The sequence below is a fragment of the Epinephelus lanceolatus genome, chromosome 11 (assembly GCF_041903045.1).
Source record: "Epinephelus lanceolatus isolate andai-2023 chromosome 11, ASM4190304v1, whole genome shotgun sequence".
Taxonomy (NCBI): domain Eukaryota; kingdom Metazoa; phylum Chordata; class Actinopteri; order Perciformes; family Serranidae; genus Epinephelus; species Epinephelus lanceolatus.
The window spans coordinates 10,966,212-10,987,018 of NC_135744.1; the positions used below are offsets into that span (position 1 = coordinate 10,966,212).

A 20,807-nucleotide genomic window follows, 5' to 3' on the forward strand; every position below is an offset into this window, starting at 1 on the left:
AGAAAGACGCAAGTCATATTAAAGTCTAATGATGTACCCCAGTTTTCCACATTTTAATCAGTAAAAAGACAGTGGTCATGAAAAGTTAAGTGCTAGTTTCAGCATTAACAAAAACATGCAGTCTGTTTAAGTTAGCTAGCTAACTTTTGTCCTGCCAATAAGCTAGCTAAAAAGACACATTCATGTACCTTCCTTTGTGGGCTTTGTGGTTGAAGTTGGATGTTGTGGTGGTTGTGTCACTGATGTTTGAGCTATAGACCTTGCAAACCAACGTTCTCTTCCTCCTGCCATCATTGAAAACATAATTCTTGAATCCAAATTTAATATTTTTGGACTATCCTCCTCTATGACAGCTGCTTCTTGCATTGGCCACAGCTGGTCTGCCAAATCCTAGCAGGTTTCCAGGTTTGCGTGCATTGCACTTGAAATTAACCAATCATGTTTCAAGAACAAAATTTAACATCTCAATATGGGGTAGAGTGCAAATATTTGATTAAACAAAAGTTGAGTCCTTTCGTGTCATGAATACCAAGTCAAATTCATATTGAGTCTTTTATTAATGTTAGTTAAGTAAGTCACGTCTCCCATCTCCCATCTCTCGGGCGAACACCTAAGGCTCGAAAATTTCTGGAGATATTTGCAACAGTTGTTGTTGTGAATATATGAACCTCTTCTCTTGTATTGAGAAAATGTATTTCTTTTTGCTTGAAGAGGGTAAAATATATGATGAGATTCTCGACAGTCCTCATCTTTCTAAAGGTCTAATCTTTCTTCCTTTCTGTGTGCACTCCTGAAGAAGGCTGAATTTCTTTGCCACAGGCTTGAGGAGAGAAAGCTGAGGACAGTTCCCCGGAGTCCGGACACCAAGGCCCCCGGGCCTCCACAGCTCATAAACAGATGTGTCCTTGTCCCCAGCCAAGCGCAGCCACTCAAGTGGCAAAGCAGGGGCCCAATAATTGTGAAGAATTGAAAGCTAAATATTGGCTTTATCTCCTCAGTAATAAAAGGGCCATGAAATTGATTTAATGCTGCAGCGCTTCTCTTGGGTGGCTTCTTACAGCGTGAGCACAAAACAATGAGCAGCAGCCATCTATTAATTAACCCACCTAATCCTGCAAAGTTAATCTCTCACCACAACTTTGCCCGCAACTAACTTCCAAGCCAGTGGGTCTATTGGGGGTGTCATGACAATGGCAGTGAGGGGAAGATAGATTCAGCACTTAGGAAAGGAGAGAGAGAGAGAGAGAGAAGGAAAAAGAGGTGGGGAGTGCTGCATGAAACAGTGTTCCGCACAGCAACCATGGGGACACTGTAAGTGGAAATGCAGGGGTGCATGGGCATCATTAGCATAGTATCAGAGTTGATTTGTGTTTTTGTGAAAAGAGGCGGAGAATATCATTTGAGCTGAAGGAATCAGGTCCTGGTGTGTTGCGGCAGCAGTAGCATAAATGCGGCTGATTTTTGTTGCCTTTTGTCGTCTTTTTTGTATTTCTTTCCCCTGTCGCCATGCCGCCCCGGTCTCTGATTCTCTCCTGAGCTGTTAGATAGTGGGGTGGGGGTGGGGGGGGTGCCATTTCTTTCTCTTCTTCACCTGCCTGCCAGTCGCAACATGATGGCACCTCACACCCAACACACACATTCGTGGTCATATTGTGTCGACAGAGTTGTGAATTACCTTCTTCTCAGCCGGCTGATGAAAAGCTATGTGTTTTTCTCTTCGGCTGCGGCTCATCTGACCCTGCCCTGTCACCTCCTCCCCCTCCCTCCCTCTCATCAGTCCTTTGTGTGAGCCCCCTCTTCGTGGAATAGCAGTACAAGGCTGACTCGGAAAATAGGTCACCCGCTGGTGCTCCTCTCACCTCCACAGCATTCAAAAAAAATAATCCTCTGTGGTGTCCTGTGCCATTTTGTCTAAACCACAGTCTCCAGAATATGGCCAAAACATAGGAGGAAACACACACATGCACACACACTCAGCTAAAAGAGAAATCAAGAAAGACTCCAATTGAGGGAATTTGGAGATCATTTTTTTGCTAGTGAGGAAAGCATTTCCTGTGGAGATAATTTTAGGAGGCTGATTAGGCATAGACGGTGTTGAGCCCAGAGTGAGGAATCTCATCACCACTACTAATGACATGCCATTCCTGTGCTGAGAGAGGAGCCCGGGCCCTGGGCATGGACTAGCCTCTGTCAGCCACCTCTAGCTACTGTGTTCATTAAGGCCAACAATGTAATTACAATTCACAGATACTGCGTTGGCTTAATTACAGACTGATTATTAGGCTGATATTTGTTGGAATAATCAGAGCCTAAAGAAGTGGATTTATATTTGCATGGTATTAAGGCCTTTCAGTTATTAGTGTATCATAAACTGACAATTTGGACAGATTTATGCTTTTAAAGCTTCCCAAATTTCAGCATTGGAGTACTCTAAATATTTACATAAGTAGAAACAAGCACAACAGACTTGTTCAGTCTTCACATAAGCTAACAGATTGAGGTCTCTTCTGAATGACAAATCATTCAACAGATGTCTCCATCTGATTGTGGGGATTATTTTTCCACTGTATATCTTCTACCTGAAGAGCCTAACAAAAAAAAAGGGGGAATACTTTGCCTCATGTATTACAGTCGATGATTCTGATTCCACTAAAACTCACAGTAATTGGGAGCACTCCCAAACAAAATGCAGGGACGGTCCCCAGAGGTAGGGCTATTATGCCCATGTCTATGCAGCTCAGAAGTGGCTGTAATCTTTCATCCAAAGCATGTGACATAAACTCCCCCCAGAGCCAAATGCTTTCACTAATATAATCAGGGACCTAGTGAATTGCTTAAGTCAGTTTACTCACAGTTTTATAGATGAATAACAGTTTGCTATCAGATAGAAATTTGCAAAGGAAAATTTATAGGATATTAATTTACATCTTAGTAAATATTCAATACGATCACTTGAATATTTTAAAGTTACTGTTAAAGACGTTTTGAAGCCCCAGTGTGTTTGATTTAGGGGGATTTAGTGGCATCTAGAGGTGAGGATTGCAAATTGCACTCAGCTGAAACTTCTCCCGCCTAGAATTCTTTTTTGTGTTTATTGTTCAGGAAGTTTTTACCTACAGAAGTCTCTTCCTCTTTAAAACAAACACACCTGGTGATTCAAACCAGTAAAATAACTGATCAAAGCAGTTTCATGTTATAAATCAGTGTTTCTCCTGCGCTGTTTGGCACACAAGCTACCAGCCAAGCATCTGCTGATGTATGCTCACCTTTTTTTCTGATAACTTAAGATCCAGACATTTGCTAGGTTTTTACCGGGATCTGTGTTATTCACAACGGACCAGGTGATTTAAACCAGTAAAAACGGCAAATAAAGCAGTTTAACATTCAACAATCTTTGTTTTTCTGCTTGTCACAGAGGGGCTGCTAACTATAGTTGCCAGCATGCAAATTGCCCTATCTAGAGCTAGTGTTTGGTTTGTCCATTCTGGGCTAGTATAGAAACATGGAGGTACAATATGACCATCTCTGTGAACAAGAGCCCACTCCCTATGTAGATATAAACGGCTCAGTCTAGGGAACAAAAACACAGTGATTCTTATTTTCAGCTGATAATACATTAAAGAAAACAAGCATTTCTGCCAATATATCTCCCTAAATCCTACACACTAGACCTTTAAATCATAAAATCACAAATGTCTTTGTTCTGTGCAGTCTGCTATAATTTGATATTTGCCTCATGATGATCATGACAAGTACACTGGGGACATAGTTTATTTAAATTCTAATGTGATATCCGGTGAGTTGCTCATGGCTATCTTTCTGTGTATGGATCAGTGGGTCTGCAGGGTTTTGAATATCACAGTGGGTTCAGTAAGAGTCTGCTGATAGATGTCTCCCTGACATGAGCCCCCGTCTCTGACAGCTATAGTTTTATCCTGTAGCTCAGTGCTGGTATCAACATTCTCCTGTAGCTCTGGGACGTACTCATCCATGTGCAGGAAGTGATGCGTGTGTGTATGTATGTGTGTGTGTGCCTGCAGGCTTCCCAGCGACAGCGTACGGACCGGTGGCAGCAGCGGCAGTAGCAGCAGCGCGTGGCTCAGGTAGGGGGGCCCGTGGAAGAGGCGGCTACTTGGCGTACCCACAGAGCACAGGGCCAGGTAAACGCTCTGTCCATGTTCTGTGTGGCTGCTGCTCTCTCCAACTTCTCCTGCTCTGCTTCTCCCCATAGACATAGTCCCCTGAGCCCCCTTGCACACACTCCAACCAGTTTAGACTGACAGCACTGTACACACATACAGTAGAGATTATATCCAAGATCCCTATATATATATACATGCTTCATACATTGTAAAAACAGTTGCTCTGATCAGACTCAAAAACAGAAGCAATATTTTCCAAGTTAAGTGAAGTATCAGGGAAAACTCAATGATATACAGTAACTGTAACACTAAAAATTTGTAGAGCTTATGTAGAAAAAACTAAGATTGATTGATTGATTTCATTCAAAAATTTAAGAGAATTGCCATGAAAATTGAGTTGCACAAACTATATAAAACATTTTCAACCTTATTTACAACTCTATTTGTGTTTTGTATAAAATCTACACTAAATAATTAGTTAAAGGTATACTATACAGGAATTGACAGTTGTTTGTAAACAATATTGCCAGTGAAAGTGAAAGCCAACCCAGGTTTCACTCTTTTTTTGGAACAAGGTTTGTCCCCTAGGTGTCGCGTTTTGTGTCCACGAATTTTGTAGCTTCCTCTTGGATGTGTGTTGGCACATATTGACCTGTGTCAGAAACATTTCAACCTCTGCGTAATAAGAAGAAAATAATAAAATACAGGCAGAGGGCAGAGTCTCTGCAGATGAATATACCATCACATACTTGTGGGTCAGAAGTGATGATTGAGAGGGATTACTCCTGTATAAGTCTATACATTGTTTTTTAGAAAAAAACTTGCATAGTATACCTTTAATATTAACACAGTTCACATTTTAATAAATAAAACTGAAGAACAAACATCATTTATATGTAATAATCAAGTGCATTAAATAATTTGTGTTAGTATCACCAACTTCCTGTATCTCAGCAACAGAGTATATTTAAACTTAAACATGTAAACTAGCTTTAAAAAAAAAAAAAAGGTAAAACAGTGACACTTTCAATAGCCCCTTTTCCACCGCAGGAAGCCTCTGCACGTTTCCACTGAAATTACCCAGGGAAAAAACTTTCCCTCAACCCCAAACTTTCCCTGAAAAAAGTACCTAGTAGGGGGGTAGGACTTTTCAGATTACCTGGAATTCTTCTACAATCGTTACTATAAGTGACATTAACCCTTAGAGCGTGAGAAGCCGATAATTTATCAATACATGTGTTCAGCAGGCATCAACATGTAAACATGTAGACAGCGATATTCAATATGCTCCGTCCACAGTCTCTCATCCACCGTCACTAACGTTATGTCTTACACAAGGACAGCATGCTAGTTCAGCTGATAGCAAATTGTTACTAATAAGCTCAAATGACAGCTGTCTGTATGTAGACTAACTTAGCTTGACACTTATCTTAAAATACTTTTTAACTTAGCTGCTGGCACAGAAACACAGCCCCTCCTCTCCCCACACCGACGTGTAACCAGCCAAGCTGGCGGAGCCAAATACAGGGCACACGCTGAATCATCTATGTCATCACGCTGATTTGAATAAATTTTCCGGAACTTTGAGGTGTGGTGGAAACGCAAACCACACAGATTACCAGGAATTATTTTACCCGGGTAAATAAATTCCTGGAAATGTTGGTGGAAAAAAAGTTCCCTCCACAAAAATTACAGCTTGACCCTGCAGTGTGTTAAATATCAGTTTCCAAAATACCTACCCTCTAAGCCATTTAGTTGGAAAAAAAAGTGAATTTAAAAACCTTCACAGCTCCCACACAACACTCGTTCTGGAACATACTTAACTAATCTGTATGCACAGTTCACAGCACTGACACATGTACTGAGTGTCTCAAGAAAGTATCCAGCAATCACAGTTTCCAAAATGACAAACCACTAAAAAGACACAGACTGTTTTAAAGTGCAGCTTAACATCTCATTTATGAACACAGTCCATTAAACCATGAACTTCAAAAAAATTCCCCACAACATTAAAAGCAGTGAAGCTCCACACTACACCCCCATACTGCAACACTCACACACACACAATGAACATACATATTTGAGTAAACAAGATTCACAGCCATTATGTAACATAATGTAAGCCAAGCTGCTGTACGTGCAGGTTGGTTGTACCCTCACTGTTTCAAGTCTCTCAAAGAGTCTTTGAAACACTTCAGAAGTCTGAAAAGTTTGGATGGATAGTTCAGACTGAGGCTGTATGTCAGGCAGGGGAGAGAGCAGAATGCAGAAAGCACCAGTCACATTATCAAGACCAGGCGATGATGCTGCTCATTCAGCAGCTGCTGTCTGCTGTTCCTTACGAGACACAATAATAGACCACAGTTATTATAACTATACTCTGGCACATTTGTTGATAAATTCAAGATATGTTAGGTGATTTAATTAAGATAATGCTTCATTCCTTTAGTCTCTCTGGAGTAAAGCATCGTCTGATCAGCTACAGGCTGAAATGTTCCAACAGTGTCAGTGAAGAGAAAGTTTTATTTGTAATCATTTTGTTAACAACAAACTGTATGATATATGATTTAACCCTGTCAGAACTTTCACACTTACACTTCAGATGAATTGGGGCCATTTACTCACTATGCTAACCCACTGCTCCCCCTTGGAGTTTGATCTGTACCCATTTAGCTGTGACATAAACGTAGATGCAAAGAGAGCAGCTCTGCATTTTCCAAAGTCTTTGTTTATCTGCAGGAAAGACACTTGTTGGTTACTCTGACATACAGGAGGATGCAGACCAAACAAAAGAGGCACCATCCAATATGATAAGACAGAGTACTCCTACTAAAGTCAGAGAGGGACTGAATCAACTCTACAGTGTTAGGAAATCAAGTTCAAACACAGATTTCTGTTTCTGACAAAGTTTAAAGTTAACACAAATATTTTAACCTGTTGTGCAAAAATAAGAGAAAATATCTAAGAAAGAACCCCAACTTGAAACGAAAGCACTTGAGTGTGTTTTCTTAGAACTTAAACCTTTTTCAATTTTCACAAAATTTCCCCCAAAAATAACCCTTCGATTCCTGTGGTCCACACACACAAACACACTCACTGCAACTGAAATATATTGCGCTTCAACCAAAAATCAAACAATGCCGGCCTGAGTCTTGACTCCAGTGACTTGGAGGCTAATGGTCTACAAGTAATGCCCGCTTCACCTGATAATTCAAAATAAAACACACATGCAACATAGTTCATATCCACAAGTCCACCTGGAGCATGAGCAAGGGAAAGAGGGAGAACACAGACAGACTGATGAACTAAAAGCTGCGAGTAGATTTCAGGCTGAACGCTGCAACAGTCCAACACGGTGCTCTGGCTGGCAGCAATAGTTCAGAATGAAGCTGTGGCAGGCAAGAGACATCTCCTCCTCACACGGTCCATAGACAGTTTCCTTTACCTTGAACACAAACGCCCTTCACCTCTTTTATCAATCAGTCATTAAAAAGATATGGTCAGACATATTATGCCATTTAGTTTATGAGTGAGATACAATCTAAAAGTAGGTCACAGCGGTTTCTGTAAATAATTTTTCAAAAATGTTTGAAAACTAGGCAATACATTTACACTCTGTCTAAACATTTGACAAGAGAAATATATTCTATGGTATGTTACCTAGTTACCGTGAAAACTCAAGTATCTCTGGGATTAAGTACAAAGATGGATTGTCCCTTAAAATAGCAGTAAGTGAGTAGAAGGCGAGCAAGTAGTGAGTAGCCAGTAGAAGTCAACCACCTGACAATACAGTCAGTCATGTTTTTCTTCCTTTCTCTCTCTCTTCTTTACTTTTTCATGTACCTTTCTATCTATCTGGTACGACCTGACCATTTCAGAGTCAAAGCGCCTTGAACCTTGGTGACTTTACCAATGATCGTTTGCCATGTGGTTGCTCAGTCAGTGCCTCAGACATTTACTTCCAAAACAACCGCTCCATTAAAGCATAACCCAATGGCCAGAAAAGATGTTGGCATTGTGCATATCTGCAAACCACGGATATGTTACATTTGCATGTTATTACCTAGCAGATTTGTTGAAACTTGTTTCTACAGTGCTGAGGTTTATGTGTGAGTAGCTTTAGGCACAACAAGCACTTGGTTTTGGCTTAAAATACCCAGTTTGGGGGGCACTATCTCGACAGGAAATGCAGCAATGTCTTAGTTAAAAAGCAACCGCTTTTCCCTGAAAAGCAGCAGGAAACACTGCCATGACTTGCTAGATCACAACCGGTTTTGTTGATTGTTGGTCTCGAACAGTGGTCGGCAGCTTGGCAGGCGTCTCACCTTCGTGTCACACCATCCACCATCCCCTCCACAGCCACTTCAGAAGCGTTGATACGATACATATGAAATGTACAAATGGAAGTGTTAGTAGTTTGCAGAAAAATATGGTGCCAACATTTTCCTCTGGTGACTGGGCTGTTACAGCATAATTACAGCAAACACCTTATTCACATACAGACGAATATCTCCCAAGAGATTTGTTCCAAAAACAAGATGCAAGCGTCTTTCCGTCTTAAACACAGGCATTGATTGTCTTGTTGGCTTCAATTTAGACATCCTGCTTTTTCCACCCTTACAACTGTAGATCATTCAATAGCTGTCAATAATAGCTCCCCTGACTGAACACACAGCCTCCAGGCTTTAGGGGAGAGTGTCTTCCCTAATCAGACATACTATTAGAAGCTTGTTGGTAAAAATCTGTTTTAATTGTAACTTAGATGTTGTCTGGTGTGTGCAGTAGATAGAAAGCTAGTAGCCAGTTGTTAATATCATGTGCTGTGATACCTGAAGTAACACAGGCAGCTACATACAAGCGGCTGCGGTGAATGCATATACCTACACGTGCACACACATACAGACACATTCCCCCACCTGTCCTCATTTGCACTATATTCAAATCAGCAGAGGGAACACTGGAAGCCAATCAGGTGCTCTTTCTTTCACATCGGGGCTATTTGATTTTTGCATTTTCAAAACAAACAATTTGCCCAACAATTGCAATGAACATCACTAAGAAGCAGGAATGTTGATTTGGGGTTAGCAGCAGCCAGGAAGCAAGAGACGTGATGGCAACCATTATGTACAGTTTAATTCTGACAGCTGCAAATGGAAGGGAGACAAGTAAATGACTATGAACAGGGGGTAAGGGGAGGGGGGAGGGTGAGAGTGGTAACAGTGACATCATGGGCCTGTTTTAGAGTGCTTAAACAGTCATGAGGCAGCAAAACATCGCTCAGTGAAATCTCCCTGCTCCCTCAGTGTATGGCAGAATCTGTCTGCAAATCAGGACGATTATCAAAATAACAGCAAGAAAATGTGGAATATGAATGTGATTAAAATATCTGTAGTTTGTTACCTAAATCAGCTGTGTCTGTGCATATCGTCACTATTTATTAACTGTTCTGTTCTTTAGAGAAGAGCTTCCCTAGCGCATCTTGATGATATAATAAGTGCAATCCTTCATTCTGTGGTTTGTAACTTTTTGACAGCGTGAGAAATGATGTATTGATGATTTGTTAAGCGTTTGTGATGATGCTAATACCATACTACTACATGGATTAATACAATCAGCACTCTTGTCTCTCTATGCAGACACAGACAGAACAGAGGGCACAGATTGTTTAAGCTTGACCTTCCTCCCTGTGTATCGTCTGGGGATGTTGCTGCATCTCCGTCCTATCTTACGATTTAATTTGCAGCACCCTCAGCCCAAAATCAGCCCAGGAATTGCAATCCTAGTGGTTTATTTTTTATTTTTTATACTAAATTTTCTAATTTTGTGCAGACAAGGGTTTTTGTCGTTAAAAAAAGCCTTATGTGTGATGTAAGTGTGGATTCTTTGTGCTTTGACTCCACCTACAGTTCCCATAGAGCACCACATATTATATACTGTGTCTGCTTTGACCCAGCAGGTGGGATGCATGGGTGGTGGGGTGTCCCTTAAAGTGGCATTCCCTTAAAGTGGCATTCAGGAGTTAAATATATATATATATATATATATATAAACCTTGTTAAACATCCCTTACTAAATCCCAAGTAAAATTGTGTTTATGCCATAATTATTATACAGATACATTTTCTGTACAAGAAGCCTTTTTAGTGCCGATATTGCCTCTGCTGGGCTGTGAGGCTTGTTTGTCAGTGATACACACAGAGAGTGTTGTGAGACATTTTCCGTCCCTGACAGAGGGCACTTTCACCCTACTCCCAAAGCTCAACAGACAAAATGACAGCATGCTGACTTCCCTCTCTATGACAGACCACTGCTGATGACAAGGTGTATTTTGGACTTCTCACTGTGGCCTGCCACTTGCAGCAAACTATACCCCAGACGCAGCTGTAGTTGTGTACCATAACAAGAAAAGTTACTGAAGATGTGGACTCTGCAACATCTTTCAAACTTTGCTAAGATGCTATATATCATACATTTGTGTTAAAATTTTCTTTAAGGTACCAGAGAATATCTTATTGGTTATTTTTAGCAAATTTCCACTTCTCTTGTGGTCAATTACAGAAGTTCTCTTGTAGATGAATATTTAGATACTAACAAGAGCTTGTCATACTTTTCTTACCAACAAATACAATAGTTTAATTCCCATAAAATACAATGTAAGTTTTGAGTTTTCCATTTTAACACCAGAAAAAGGACCAGCTATCTCAGTTGAAACGCTGAGCTGTGGTTGTAACAGGCCAGGCAATATGTTTTATTTAGTAAAAGCTGAATCTGAGGTGGTGTCAGTCCAGCTACTTTTTGAAGCGGTGTGTTTTCAGTCTGTATTTGAAGATGGCGAGGTATTTTGCTGCCCTGATCTCTACCACCAGGAGCATGTTGCACCACTAAAGAGCAAAAAACAAGGACTAGCCCTTGACACGTGTTTGTGAGGACGTTTGAGAGACTCTGGCTCCAGGCAAGAAGCAGATCAGAGAGATCTGGCTACTGCACAGAGTTTACCATCGCCTGCAGGTAGAGGGCTGCTGGCCCATACGTGGCTTTATGAGCTGGTATCGCGGATTTGAACCTGATTTGAACTACCAGGGGGTGCCACTGATGGATGCAAAGGGCAGTCGCTTTATATCAGTTGGAGAGGCTGAACATCTGCATAGTAAAGCAGCGAGGAGGAAATTGCTAATTTGGAGATGACTAATGCATGCGCCAGCACCTGGGCTGCATTTTGGACAAGTATAATCCACCTCTGCTGTTGATATGAAGGATGAACCTGCGTAAATGTGCCTCTGTTGCCGTTTTAAATGAGTGTCAGGTAGTTGATACATGAACATAACTCTAATATTATACATTTACGTCAACAACAACAGCACTTTCTTTATTCATTGTGTAAAAGAAGGCTAGTTATCATTCGGTTCTCTTCATTTTAAAGTAGACGTATTTGAAATCTTCTGTGCTATAGGATTGTCAGATAAAAACAGAGAAAAATGCAAGTGATGCAGATGGTTCTGACAGTCCAGGGAACTTCACAGGTCCCAGTCTACTCTGGTTGAGTGTTTTCCTGAGTCCCTCTGAGCTTTCTGCAAAGCTCAAATGTCAGTCTCAGATCTCGGCTCTACCTGCAGTGTACACAAAGCCCCATTCAGCTGCTTTTAGAGGTCTGGGTACTTGCTATGTACAGTATGTCTGACTTGACTCAGGTGTTCAAAACTGAAATAGAGGTGGCTGTGGGCAGAAATTAGATTGCAGAGATGTCTGCCAGTTTTATTGGGACTCAGGATGGTGTTCACATTTTTAAAAGCCCATTGCTCTCGAGTTAGTTGCTCTGCTTTGTTCTTTTCTCTCTTTTGCTCATCTCACTTCTTCTCCCACCTCTTTTTTCTTTGCCAACGAAAAGAAGGAAACTCATGTGACAGACATTTCCAAATTAAGATCACTATCAATTTCCTCCCAACAAGCTCTGTGATCTTCAGCAGTGCCTGAGAGGAGACCGGGATTGGCTGTGTGCACTGGTCTTAATCAATCTGGCTCTTGGTGAGCTCAGGTCCATTTGTCCCAGATGCTAATCTGTCGAGCTCAGCTCCGAGGCCAGAGGCGCTTTACATGTATTTGGTGCAAAATAACATGAGCAGGCATGCCAAGCCCATCCTGCTTGGGTTTTTGTCTGAGGCCCAGGGAAAGATGTGACACATCGGGGAGGGCAAAGTGTCCCTTTGCGCCTCCGCCACGAAGCAGTGGCTCTCACAGCTGTGGGTAGCAGATGCTCTGAGGTTACAGGCACAGGCCTTTAGGGACATCACCACTCTGCCCTCCAGGGGCTGCACACGTAACACACTCTCCAAAGAAAACTTACTGAAGGGAGCAAAGCATTTTGTAGTCGTGTAGATGCAGTAATGAAATACAGTATGTGCTGTATCCGTCCTAATCAGGACAGGAATATCTCTTTCATTTGCACATTTATTTTGAAGGGACATTTTTGCAAACATTAAAACTTTTGTTTTTATTTTTGTAACATGCAGAGGAAAATTGCATAAATTTTTTTGAGTAATGCATGACAGCATTTTATACAGCTTTATGAGATTAATGCCACCAAATGAAATTTTGTAAGAAATTTAAGACAGTTACACCATAAATTAATCCAGAAAAGGCAGGATTGGGTGCCTGAAAAATTCAACAGAATGCAGGAAATTAAGTGTTTGATGCTCAGAATTCTCTGATGGAGGACGTCCTACATCCCTCCTTTAATATATGCCCCCCCCCCCCCCCCAATTTTGAAAAAGAAACCCTACACTCTTTCTATTAGAGTTAGCCATTATCACTCTCAGATTTCAGACATAGTAAGTCTTAGATTTAGACCACATAAGCCTGACCAGACATGTTTGGAAAAAATGTGTTCAGCCAAAAGGCCATGCCTGTCAGCTCTGAGCCTGCTCACGATAGGATAATCTGTGCCGACTGTCGATAACTGAGTGCCCTTTTTCACTCCCAACTAGGCCAGAGCCCACACAGGTTGAAATCTGCATTGAAATCATTTGCAAATAAGTGTGCACTGATTTACTAAACTGTTGCACACTGTTATACCCACAATCCAGTGCTCACATTTCCTCTTCCTGTGTAATTTTCCACAGTCGTTCCCCACCTGTAGTTGAAGGTGAATATAAATCAGTAGCTCTGTTGAGTTTGTCCATTACTGGAAAGAAGAGCAAGAAAAGGGAAAAGCAGGCATAAAATGAAAAGTTAAAAAAATAACAGAGGCCTGAGTATGGGTGAGTAAATGCAAGAAGAAATCATCTGTTAAAATTAATTAGCCAAGCTTCTCTGAACACAAAATGACAAGACATTAAATATGTATTATTTATGAAATGTCTGTGCTCTCTGAAAAGGGTGTCTAGTGCTGTTAATTACTCAGCCATTCATTCAGAAAAGATTATTTCAAATGGAAAGTGAAAGCAAGGCTAGACAGCAAAAGAGCTGTTAGTTTCTTTCACGCTATTTTTAAATGACATTGGTGAAAATGGAAAAGCTAATTATGGTAGCTCCAAAATTCAAAGCTAATTTGAGAAGCAGCATGTCAGGTTTATTGACATCTTCTGTAGAGTGATGTGGTTTGATGGCCACCAAGGAAACTCAGTGGTGCCGCGGGGGAAAGGGAGGAGCGACTGCATGAAAAATTATTCCTTGCAGAAATGAAAATAACTTATGTTAATAGATTTTTATATTCCCTAATTCCCAGTATTCCCTGTTTGTGGACGGTGGGAATGACAGGTATATTTATAAATATTCAAAGTCAATATATAGCTGATAAATACATTTTTAACAGCTTTCAGCAAACCTTTAACAGTATCAGAATATCACAAATACAGACTTTGTTGTTGTTTTGTGTAAATCCCTGTACTAAGAGACCTGTTAATCAACTTTCAGGTAATAGCAAGTTCCAGCAGAGTTTTTAATTATACCGGTGAGGCTGCTGTTAAGTTGACATTTGGATCACGGATTGGGCCTTTAAAAGTGTGTATGTGTTAGTTAATATGTTGAGTTTCTCCGGGATTTCAAATGAGGATAACTTGGTGCAGAACACTGGCGAACTTATGAAAATATTTTTCACATTCTGAAGTCCCAACAGGCCCGGGAGCGTGACGCTATATTTTATCATCAGCGTGATTAGTTTTATTTTCCAACTCGCGAGAAAAAGAGCAGCAGTACTTTCAAGGTTTGTGATTCCTCCTTAAAGGCAGTCACCTGGCAAAGTGGGAACGAGAGCAGGGCATTTATCCACTTAAAGAGAGCCACCCCGATGATGTCAGTAACAGATGACTGCAAGACACTCCCCTCTCCGTCGCCTCGCAGCCAGCTTTGGTCACTGAGGGCAGAAGGGAAAGAGGGTGGGGGTAGGGGAGATAATTACCAGTATAAATGAAGCCCTGCGAACGATTCGCACTGCTGGGTCCCCTGATCTAGTCTCCAAGGCAACCTCAGCACGCTCATTTGTTTTGTAGATGAGTAATTACATCCAATTAGTGGCCAGTGGAAAAAAAAGGAGTCCAAGAAAGGCCCATTGTTCTGGATAGATTGTGTGAATATTAATAGTGGGAAGGTCTGAGGCACAGTGATATGATCGGTGATACTAATGCAGCTGTGGGCACACTCTGCCCAGTCTCATCCTGCATAACAGATCAGATAGCCACTGATGAAAATATATGGCTTTGAGAATGTGTGCCCGCATGTTTGTGCATGAGTGTCTGAGTAGTACTCTCGTCCAGCTGCCTCTGTCCGGCAGACAAAGCCAGTTTCTTACCTGAGCCTGCCGCACCTGCAGACAATGCTACGGCATGCAGTGTCTGGGAAAAGTCTCAGATTTCATTACCTGGCAAATGTTATGTAGGAAGGTCTCTTGAGTTCACCTCAGCAGAAGAAATACTACAAAGTATGCAGTTCATATTTTTATTATACATCACCACTCACTAACACCTAGCACTGCACACTGCAGCGTATCTTCATACAGCGCTTCGTATGATGTCTTACAAAATTAGCACCCCTGCTGGTCATATTGGGTTTAGGAAAAGAATTGTGGTTGGGGGTCGTCACATGTACTGTGATGCAACAGGATGTGATGTGACGAGATGTTACTTTTGTAAGTGACTTTAAATAACTCAGTGTTGACTTTTAGTTTCACACAGGACATGGACCACTGTCTCTTGGGTCAAAGTCCAGTGTTTGTTTGATCCGTCCGTCCAGCCCCATTGGCTCCCTACGCAGACTTTGTTTGCTCTTTATACTACCACCTGACTTCCTTTGCTTTCATATGAGGAAGGACAGCCTTCAGTGCATAGAAGGGTTGGGTACTGAGCATCAGTTCACGTACAGTACATCGGTGCCAGAGTTCGGTACTTGTGAGCACATTTGAGTAAGAATGCTGGGTTTAAACAAGAGGCTGAAGTGCCTCAAAACCCACGGTGCCACTGGGTTCAACTTCAGACAAGAGGCAAAAGCATACCAGAACTAGTAGCAGTATCAGTTCAAATGTAAACAGTGGCGGCAGTAGCTCAGTCCATAGGGACTTGGGTTGGGAACCGGAGGGTCGCCGGTTCAAGTCCCAATCCGGACCAAATGCGGAACGTGGCTTGGTGGCTGGAGAGGTGCCAGTTCACATCCTGGGCACTGCCACTCCCAGCTACGGCATGCTCCAGGAGCAGTTGGGGGGGTGCACTCAACCCCCCAACTGCTTGGGGCGCCTGACCAAGGCACCCCCCTCACTCTGACATCTCTCTACTTTGTGTATGTATAGGTCCTGTTTGTGCATGTGTGTGTATTTTGGACCTGTGTGTTAATGACAACGGAGTGGGGGAATCTGGGGGATTAATAAAGTATATAAAATTATAAAAAATATATATATATAATTAATTACCCAACCCTAGTGCATACTCACATGATCACAGCCTCCTGGCTCATGATTATGTGAGTTATATCTGAATTATAATGCATTACTATTTTAGATGTATGTACGAACAGTGGATGAGAACAGCACTGATATGTGGTAGTTAGACTGACTCACTGGATGTAACTGTTGGTAAAGGCCCACCATTGGCCTGGCTGTCTTAGCTAGCTTGCTGCATTCTAGCCTTCTGTAAGGGCACCATTACTGCATCCTGGGCTTGGCGTCGCCCAAGATGATTGTGATTCATTTTGAGAAATACAAACATCCCAGGGCGTTAGACCCCCTTCACCAGAATGATTATGTGTGCCCCCATACCATAATCTAGGGCTGTATGTTGCCGTGGAGAAAGGTCTGTCTATGTGAGACTATGTGGTTGTCGAAAGATTTGAAGAGTAAACGGCATTAGCATGATGTTGATTGTCCTTGGGAATTTGATATTGGTTTAAATGACCCTTTATGAGATTTGGACTTTTTGCAAAGCTGGACATACACTGTCTCGATTCGTTCCGGTTCAGTCCAATTCTACCCCAGAACTGGTCGCTCCTGACTAATTTTTTAATCAGGCTGAATTTTTGCAAGATCTGTTGTCAGCTGTCCTTGCAGTGTGAGCAGCTCTACGGCCTAAATCTCCATATCGCTGCTGTCAAAAGATCTCTTACAAACTGGACTTGATCTGATATTAATGGAGTAGTAGTTTGCATGTTGTGGCCAAAACTGTAGTCTGTTGTGAAATAAAACTAAACTTTGCTGCAGAACTGACCATTTATGTCTGCATCCTTCAGACATCTGCAGCTCTTGTTTTGTCTTGTCTTGTGCTTTCATTTACAAAAGAATAGTACAGAGTAATATTGCCTTTCTCTCTTTTTGCAAACATTGTTAAGGGCAAAGTCATCAATAATTAAACTTTATTGAAACTGTCAGTGAACACCGAGGGTTCTGTGTTTACATTCGGTGTAGGCGCCCACCTTGTGACCAGTCAATTGATCCGTACAGTGCGAGTATAAAAATCTCAGATCTGGCTGAGCAGAAAGGCCAATTAAAACATGTAATGTGTTAACATAAGATACAGGATTAAAGACAACACAGTGTCTGCCCAGCTTAATGTGGGTAACTTGCTTACAATTTACTTACTAAATAACAATGATAATGAAAATGTAACAACCATTGTTATCAGTATTAGGATTATCTGTCACCACATCCTCTCTTTTCATGTGTGAAAAGGTCACTTATATCCACCTGCAGCTTCACTTTTACTAAGCTGATGTTTACGTATATATATGTAATATACTGTATATTTATTAATGAAGCATAGTGAAAGTATTATAAAATGGAAAGTAATGCCTGTTTGGTTTCAGTCTCTGCACTGTTCCAAACTGGTGACATATTTGGAATAGCTTCTTTATGAATTCCCAATAACACGTTTTGGGCTATTGTCAAATGTTTTTTCCCTGTTATAATTATTCCATTGATCCAGTTTTCCTCATTAGCAAGGCCAATCAATGTTCTGTGACATTTGTCTAAGTGAAGTAAATGGAATGATTGGTTCTTGAGCTTTGTTCAATGTGTCAGGCATTATGTGACGTACGTGGGAAGCCTGCCGTATTTGGAGCCTATAATTTGATGAGTGGGCAGACAGCCCACAAGTGGTGAGATCAGAGTGCTAAAAAGCATTGGCGGAGAGAAACATGGCTGGTGCTTACATTCCATTTGGCAGAAGTGGACTGTCTCACTCTGAATGGGTAGAGGTGAAGTGGCTTTGAATGGCTATTCGCTCCAGGACCCAAATAAAAAAACAAACACACAGCAGGGGAAACCCAGCATGGAAAAGCCGGTGTCACCAATCTCAGTCCCTCCTGAGTAGATTAACTCTGTTATCAAAGAGGTGTGAGAAGGAGCAGTTTCTTTTAATTGCACTCTTTATATGAGCAGCTTGTCTCAGATTAAGAGGACAAGCAATAAATGCCAGCACGACTTATTGCTCAAAGACATTTTCTAAACTGTTGATAATCCACCATCTGTGTCAAAGAGAGAATCATTGGAAGAGGCCAATCTGAGACGTGCTTAGAGTACTTAGTGCACTTCAGAATGCCTATCATCAATAAACATGAATGTCTGTATCTCATTCACATAAAAAACCTTATCATCTGTTGCTACTGGTTAAAAAAAAGCTTTAAATTAATTATTGATTGGTGCACACAATGTTTCTTTTCATCTAAATGACAAAAGCTTCCTTCAGGTGTGTCGACGAAGAGTTTGAAATGAGAAATGTATTGACCTGTGTTTTAATGAGTCTTCAGTTTTATCTCACTCCTTAATGATTGGAAGAAAATATGGAGGGCACAGGTCAATTGTGCAAAATCCAGAATATCAAAGCTGTGGCCTTACTGTTTATTTTGTATTTATTGTTATTGGTCCATTTGAATCTAGTCAAGGTGTTAGAGTAATGCTGGGTTCACATGGAATCAGGCAGATGATAGACGGCACTGTCCAACGAAATGGCAGGACAGTAAAACAAAACACGCATGACAATATGTTGTGATGGCGGGGTGTTGAATTGTTAACAAATTATTTTGTATTCACTATTTTATTTAATTGTTCTTGTAATGTCCTGCAATCGCCCATGCTTTCTCTTTGTGTGAAGGAGCTACGTAACATCTGGTTGTAAATTCAGCAAAAGGTTAAAATATTTTAACTTAAAACAGCAATGCCGTCTAGCATTACTGTTGCCGGTATTCTCTGTTGGCCTCACCTAATTTTACCGTCTGCCCTCGTCCACTAAAATCATTTCCAGTTTGCCGTCTACCATCTGCCTGATTCCATGTAACCACAGCATAACTGAGGGGGTCTCACAGTAATTGTATCCTTTCAGGGAGAGATAGTATGTATCCATATTTGTACAGCTAATGTATATGATACAGCTGAGCGTATCAAACACGGACCATATGCCAAGGGGGCCTGGCCACATGGTAGGAGCTGCTGGGGAGGGAGGGCAGGGGGGGGCAATTAAAGCAGACAAAACTCAAGGATGTATTTTTTTTTAAAAAAAAGAAATGGTGTAACACACCAGCAAGCTATGCTTAACAATCTGGACATTGACTTTGACAATGAAAAAAGTTGTTTTCCACAATGATGGAGTCCCCTCCCCTCCCCCTCCCCACCCTATACTGTATCTCCCAGGCCTCCCCGATTATGGGTTTTACTCTGCGCCCAGTGACCAGAGGGGGGGGCCCTGCTCCTTTGCTGACTATGGCTCCCTGGGGCCCCAAGCGGCTCAGATGCTGCACAGTGAGCATGCCACCTCCGCCTGCAACTCCCCCCTCCAGCACCTACACAGCCCGGATCAATTTAAGAACCCAGGTTTGTATATGCGCATCTATCTCATCCACTTTTTGGACTTTTCAGTTTGATTCATGACATTATTCCATGCAGATGATCTAATCTTATTTTTTTATATACATTTTCTCTTGCTTTTGTTAAGAAAAGAAAAAAATCCCCCCTTCTAGAAAAAAAACTATAAAAACACATCTTGCTGACAAAATAGCATTGCATGTTCCTCCTCCTTTCTTTCAATTTTTAATGTAGATTTTCTGTTTCTCTGTGTTATGTTCCAGTCCCTGCTTGCACATAAGGGGCAGACACATACAGAATGTAATCCTTCATTTGCATGTGAACAAAATAACTACTGATGATGTCGGAGAGTACACTGGCCTCTCTAACAGCTCAAGTTTATGTGAATTTTGAGCTGCAAAGGAACGAGTTGAGTGTGGGAGTGAGAGTCTCTTTTTTTTTTTTTTTTTTCTTTTTTTTTTAGCTGAGCCCTTTAAGTATTTTAAGTGTAAGAATGATTGCTCGTGTTATTAGTGTGTAAAAGTCTGACTAGGAAATCAGTGGAAATGCTGTACGATGTAAAACACTTAAAAGACAACATTTTTGCATAATGCAGCCATTACTCTACAACACAAGCACATTTTCATGTTGTGTGCTTCTTCTGATGCTCTCTTAACTACCTTATGTAATCACAGCTTTAAAAAGCCAGGGAAGAGATTCCACTAAAATATACCGCACATTGACATTTCAATACCTGCATGCAATGCATAAAATGCATTATAAATTCATGCTATTTCTTTGAGAGCGGACAGAAGTCTTCAGAATTAAGAACTTTTTGGAATACTACAGTGCATATGTATGTGTATCTGTTTTGTTTTTTTTCTGATAATGATATGCTCATGATGTTTGCACTGGCATGACGTACCACCAATGTTTATTTCATGTAAAGCAGCTGTGAGTGAAGGAGGTCTAGTTTAGCAGAGTGCCTTCATGTGATGTGGCTGTCGTTGCTTGTTGTAGGTGACAGTGTTGACCTACACACAGCGGTTAGGTTTGCTGTCTCTGGAGACTCACGTGGCCCTGCTGGCCTCTTCAGTCTGGTGCCTGCACTAATATGTCTCCACCTCCACTTCACCATAGCAAAAATATACAAAACAAAAGAGGCTGTCCTTTCACCCTTCTGGACCAAAACAGTGAGTGTGTAAGTGAGGGGCCAGCTCTTGCCCTAATGGTTAAAGTGTTGGCCCGCTGCCCCAGGCAGATGTTGGCATTTCCTACAGACAGTCTGTACAAACTTCAGCTCAGCAAATGGCAAAGACCACACATAGAAGCAACCGCACAGATGTGATTTTTTTGAAGGGTTTCTTGCAGGCCTGCAGTTTTAGTATCATTGCGGCAACACTTGTACAAGTGTG

The 20,807-nt window shown here is 41.4% G+C and overlaps 1 protein-coding gene across 13 annotated transcripts in view; it reads left to right on the top strand.

Moving 5' to 3' along the window:
- The window catches only part of LOC117267257 (RNA-binding protein Musashi homolog 2), a 311,435-nt gene that overhangs the window by 274,501 nt on the left and 16,127 nt on the right, over positions 1-20,807 (top strand). For 5 of the 13 annotated variants that reach the window (XM_033643047.2, XM_033643054.2, XM_033643040.2 and 2 more), the window contains 2 exons: positions 4,041-4,160; positions 19,243-19,422. The exons of 1 other annotated variant lie outside the window; for it this stretch is intronic. In XM_033643047.2, coding sequence (XP_033498938.1) covers positions 4,041-4,160; positions 19,243-19,422 — 300 coding nt within the window. The remainder of the gene's footprint in view (positions 1-4,040; positions 4,161-19,242; positions 19,423-20,807) is intronic. 7 more of the 13 variants (XM_033643081.2, XM_033643070.2, XM_033643109.2 and 4 more) reach the window with 4 other exon arrangements.